General features: G+C 43.7%; 1 protein-coding gene across 1 annotated transcript in view; it reads right to left on the reverse strand.

Moving 5' to 3' along the window:
- SCN11A (sodium voltage-gated channel alpha subunit 11) overlaps positions 1-5330 on the reverse strand; it is a 107504-nt gene extending 102174 nt beyond the window's left edge. The window contains 3 exon segments of the mRNA XM_050778352.1: positions 323-424; positions 1743-1861; positions 5025-5330. Coding sequence (XP_050634309.1) covers positions 323-424; positions 1743-1861; positions 5025-5291 — 488 coding nt within the window. The 5' untranslated portion in view covers positions 5292-5330.
- Between the last annotated feature and the right edge of the window lie 872 nt (positions 5331-6202).

Here is a 6202-nt window from a genome sequence, read left to right on the forward strand (position 1 = left end):
TTTTATGACAATGTTATAATCTACTAAAATGCTAGAGTGGTTGAGTACATTATGGTTTATTCACCTATGAAATATTATATAACCATCAAAATGGACACCTATAAAACTTATGTAAACACAAAGAAAACCACTTAAAATGTGAACATATGTGTGCTGTTTATTACAAATTGTAAAAAAACAAAGGACAAAAATAAAACTGATTCTGCCAACATGTGTGTTAGAATTATCAGCGACTTTTTCTTTCCCTCCAGTGTAATCATTAACTGTCTTAGGTATAGTTGTTTAAAAACTTAGGATAGGTGAGTGAAGGAAAAATACTTACTCTGCGATGTCAGTATTGTTGCTGTTGCTGTTTTTAGCAGGCCTTCTAGTCATGAACACGCAGTTGATGATAACAGTGCCGATTATGAACATGCTGAACAATGTGGCCAGCATCCATTAAGGCAGATATGTTGTAGGATGGCATGAGCCATTAGGTATTGGGTAAGACTGGGAGTACCCCTGCTGGTCCCCTTTTCTGCAGGTGCATCTATCTTCTGACTGTGAGTATTGACTGAGAACAACTCACAACTGTCCCCTCCTGTGGAGAATTGTCCCCTGCTGAATGGCAGCCTTCTCACTTGGAGAGCTACGCACCCCCTTCCACATGTCTGACTGACACAGGCCCTTGCTTCAAAGTGGGACAATTCTGTGGTGCAATTCATGCTCCAGAGTTCCTCGTGGGATCAGGATGAAGCTGACTCAGCTGAGACCATATCCTTGCTTGGCTCTTTGTTTCCCCCCGTTCTGCTTCCCTTTCTCCTTCTCCAGAAAGCACTCCTCTGTTAAATCACTTAAATAAGAATGCCCACATCAGGCTCTGCTTCTAGGGAACCAAACCCAAATAGTTATTCATTGCCATTCTCCTCAACATTTTACTAAATCTATCAACCCATATCTTTTTCTCATTCCCCTGTCTAAAACTTCCTAGTGTCTCCCCCAACCCTTGCATACATCAGAAATGCTTCATAATTCCTACCTGCCTTTACGCTTTAAGACTGACATTGCAAACCCTAAGTTTTAAGAGCCTGAAAAGGCATATAAATGGGTAAAATGGGCTGGTGTTCAGCCACAAGAGGGGTGCAGAGGTGATGAGACAGAGCTTACATGCCCCCTCCAAAGAGGCAGCAATTTCTTACTCTACCGATTTTTGCCAGGTATTAACAGAAATGTGAACCTACCCTTGCCAGTTTCCATCTTTCAAGAAAAGCTGGAAATCTGGAGTATTCACATTACAAAGTGTTTTTTAAAGTTTTAAGTACTGTGTAGGTCCAACACAACACATTATCAACTCAATATGGTGCACAGGTTGCCAGCTTAGAACTCTTTACATGTCAGCTTAGATGTGCCTTCCTCTAAGAAGCCATCCTTGATGCCTCTAAAGCAGAGCAGTGCCCCTCCCTGCTACACCCCTCCCAAGGTGTCCAATGGAGTCCCACTGAAGAACACTGAACTTTCACACTACCAATCTCACTAAAGAAATTGCCTGCCTTTTAGTCCATGCCCTTCTGAGGTCATAGCACCCCAGAGAAGGAGATGACGTCTTGCTCACATCCAGCACAGTCCCTGCCTGAGCAGTAGGCATTCAGCCAGTATTTGTAGAAAGAATTAGTTATTTGCTTCCATTCAATAACATGAACATCGTGGGGCACGTGTGCTTTTCAAATAATCTGGACTTAGTAAAAGGTGCAATGAAAGGATATGAATGGACTGAGACTCTAATGGCTAAACTTCTGATTGAATTGAAAGGCCCAAAAATGAACAAGGCACGCTTGGCACTGAAGCGGTAGATTGTCCTCTTTTTGTTTAACACCATAAATGTCTGCAAAACAAAACAAAACAAGAAAACACACACATACACAACAGGAATTAAATGCAGTGACAAAGCAATATTTATCATGAATTCATTCAGAGAAAATTATAATGTAACTGTTGGGTTGTGGAATATTTATCCAATGGGATACTCCAGAGGAATCAGAGATGGAAAACGTGGCACTTGAAAATACCAAAATTAGGAGTATAGAGTAATAACTGGGGAAAACAAAATCCTTAATATTGTACTCCATGGTATGTATCAATGGGGAAAGGGACTAGGAGAGAACTTGAAGAGACAGAAATTGAGCTTGGACATTTAGATTCAGCAGATTATTTTAAATTATTTTGATTATTAATGAAAACTTTGTAAAGAATCTTAGAATAGTAAGTGACCTAAAGGGTGCATGTTTGCTACCTCAGGTCTGAGAAGCACTGTGTGAAATAAGCAGTCAATTCTAACCTTGATGATCTTCAAGAAAAAAGTCACCAAGTTTCCTGGATTTGCTCTTTCTTTACCTCTATGGACATAGGGGCAAATCTGCCCATGGTCCTTAACCAGCAGGAGAGGTGGGCATTGCCCCTACAGAAGGCATTTGGAAATGTGTGTGGGTATTTTTGGTTGTCTGCTGTAATGACTGTGGGCTCTACTGGCCTTTATTGGGAAGACTCAGGGATGCCAAACAGGACAGAGTTGCCAGTGGTACACTATGCCCCCCCAAGGTGTCCAATGGAGTCCCACTGAAGAACACTGAACCTCTGCCCATTTTCTCCTAGCATGACTCCCTGGGCACTGGGAATGAAGCAGCCCCTGGACAACAACCTGTCACTAACAGGCTTCTAACATCCACCTCCAGACCTCCCTCTTTCCATTTAACTGTTATCTAGCTGTCCCCATATCTGTCCCCATGGCTGTCAGTTACAAAAGCCTTCAGAAAGTAAGTCATTCATTTCTCTCCAACTCGTGACTCCTTTCAGATTTGCAAAAAAGTACTACTTGGCCATGTAATACAGCATGTTCTCAGGCAAGAAAAACAGACCTCGGCACCCAGGCCCAATGTCAGCACTGTGAGTGCTACCTTGGCTCAGGTGCCAGAACGTTAGCCACTGCCAACCATCAACCTTCCTTTAATGAGTTGCTGGGATTGACTGGTCTGATGGTCATCTGGCTGCAGAGAAAACTGTGCTAGGATATTTTTCTTTGCCCCCATAATAATGAAATGAGCCACAGGGTTTTTTTTTTTTTAAATATGAGCCAGGACCCCAAAACCTGCTTTGGAAATTCTGTGCCTTTCCTTTGAACAGACAGACAATTTTAGGGCAGAAACAAACCTCTCTTTGAGGTAAGTTACCCCACATTAATAAGTGGTACAATATGGCTCTCCTGTGCCCTTTGATTTTGACGTTTTATTGATGCCTCTTCTTACTGCTTTAAATATTTTAACTAATGGTGTATTTAACTCTATGTGCCAGGGTTTTAATGATTAAAATGATAGGCACTAGCTCCTCCTGCCTGCTTGCTGACACTTCTCTACTTCTTTCCCCTGTTGCTCTTCAAAATGGGGCTTCTAAAGAGAAGTAGCCTGTGACGATAAAAAGCACCCTTGGGTTTGCATCCTAGCTCCACCACTCACTGGCTGCTTGACCTGGCTTAAGCCGCTTTCCCAGCTGGGCTCTGGTTTCCTCATCTGTGAGGCAGAGTGCTAATCATGATCACACATACCTCACATGACTGCTGAGGGCACTGGTCATGTGAGATCATGGGTGTGCAGAGCTCTAAACAGATATCATGTCTTCTGATTTGAAGGGAGGACCCAGGCCGAGAAGTGGTGGTCCTAGAATTAACACTCAGGCTGGAATAGTCCTGTTCTCCCAGGACTGTCAGCTGCACACCAAACTGCTGCCTGACTCATGGGTCTCTTCTCCAGCATTGAGGCAGAAGGAGACCTCTACAGTTAACTCACCTCCAACAGCTACACCTCCAAGAAGACCCTGGAATCTTGGGGCATCAGAAAAAGGAGAAATATTGGAGTGTTTTTGCTCCTTCACTTCTTTCCCCTTGCTTGTCCTGCCTACTTATACTCTGCTTTCCTCTGTACATGTGGTCCTCATTTGGCCTGATGACCCTAAGTCTGTCCCAATTGAAGGACATGCAAATCAGGCAATCTTTCTTTGAAAGATCAGTTTCTTATGGATGCCAGCCAAAGATGCTCTCAGCATCCCATATTTTCTTGGGCTTCCCCAAAGCTCCCAGCCTCCTAGGCCTCTAACCTCAGTATGGCAAGGTGGTGTTTCCAACCTCTGCTGGATCACACTGCGAAGTGATGATGGCAAAATCTTCTGAGACTTTCCTGAAAGGGACAAGTGTGCTCACAGCCTCAGGCTCTAAAACAGTCATGTGGGAGCTAAAAGTTTACATTTCCTCACTCAGGAGCCCCTTCAAGAAACCTTTACTAGACTTTCCCTGCAAGAACTGCATCCAGGCAGATAAAATAGCAAGGCTTTCACATATTTGCATTGAGTTTACACACAATCTGCATGTGCCCACTTGGTTATCATTTTCTTAAGTTTCATTTACTGAGCTCCTACTATGCATCAAGTGTTGGTTTGAACCCTATCAGTCTCATTTAATAGCCTAGAAAGCCTATTATCCAAGAGTTTTTAAGGTACAATCTTGTCACTAAAATGAGCATTTCTGGACCATGATATTAATCCTTTGTATCAGTGTAATGCATTACAGTGATAAAGTGCTTTCCCAGCATGTCTATGCTTTAAGGTAGGAACATCAGGCATTATTTCTGTTACACAGATTTTCAAAGTGAAGATTTGTAAAGTGACTTGCCCAGAGTCATAAAGCCAATCACTTGAAATGGCCTGTACTTAACTTCTGGGACTACTAGTCCAGTCCTCTTTCCAGACTTCATTTTGTGTTTTCTCTGTTTTCCTTTTATCCTTCTGCAGTCCCTCATCCTCATCGTCTCCTCTAATACATGCATTGCAGAGAAAAAATGAGGACTGAAAAGGGTTTTCAGGACTATCAAGGCAATGCCAGGGGGTGACAGCAAAGAAGAGGCACAGCCTGCCTGCTGTAAACTCCAAGAGTGGTGTTTGGAGAACCCATAACACCAGTTATAACTACATGGTTAGAACACCCCCACCTCCTCATGAAGTACCTTATGATTTCTGTAGAATGGGTCTAGGTCTTCCAGGGGCTTTCCTATGAGCTCACGAGGAATGTCGCCATAGAGATTGGGCAACTTCCTGGAGGCCTTTAGGTCAAGCTGAGGCCGAAGATGGGGTACTTCTCCTGTCTTGTCTTTAGACTTATCTTTCTCCTTTTGGATGGCAATCCGCTTCTCAATTGCAGCCAGAGAGTCAGAAGTGAAGGGGCGGAAATTCCGCTCATCTGGAAAGATTACTGGGTAGCATCTGTCATCCATCTTCACCCTCAGGACAGAGATAAGCCACAGATCCTCAGAAAGGCCTCAGGAGGCAGGAATAAAACAGCCTGCCCTAGGACTCCACTCTTAAAGGATGATGTCATAAGGATCTACAAGAGCTGAGCTGAGGTCAGGGGCCTTGCGAGCTGATTGGCTGTGAAGATCAGAAGAGATGACCACCACTGTGGGTATAGCAGAAACTTTTGGCATAGACAAAACCAAAGCAGGGCATCATTCCTGGAGGACCTGGCAAGAGATGGAAAGTTGAGTTCAGGAACAAGTGAGCAGAAGAAGCCCCGTCTCTAAAACTGAAACCCAGACATTAAGCAAGACAATAAGGCTGAGCTGGCTGAACTGCTGAAATGGGACCTACAAGTAGCAGCAAGTGGCCACCATGGCCCAAACAAGAGGAAAAGGAATAGGGGATTGACTGGGCCATAGGTATGGGCTGCAAAAGCAAAGCTGTAAGTGCATGGGTCTTTTCTCACATCCAGTCAGTAAAGTTCTTACAATGTGATAAAACGGGAACAAAAGAGCCATAAACGTAGGCATGAACTGCGACCCCGTGCCAGCCCTCTCACTTCTAGGACTCTGACCCTAAGAAAGTGGAAAGGGTTTGTTAATAGGGTTACTCTACCACAGGATAATCGCTCCTTTGAGGACTTTCTCTACAGCCCTAAGGTTCAAGCTAAACACTGAAAAGAAGCAGTAGTGTTCAGGTTGAATGCCTATATTCCCCATGCCAGGCATCCTCTTTCTTTCTTATTTACTGAATGCTAATCTAGGGCTCACTCTTACACCCACTCCAGGAAATTATAGTAAGAAACCCAACATATCACCAGTTTGTTCGTTCAACAATTATGTGCCCTGTGTCTATGTAGGCATGGTGCCAGGCACTAATGGTGAAGAAA

The sequence above is a fragment of the Macaca thibetana genome, chromosome 2 (genome assembly GCF_024542745.1).
Source record: "Macaca thibetana thibetana isolate TM-01 chromosome 2, ASM2454274v1, whole genome shotgun sequence".
Lineage (NCBI taxonomy): Eukaryota > Metazoa > Chordata > Mammalia > Primates > Cercopithecidae > Macaca > Macaca thibetana.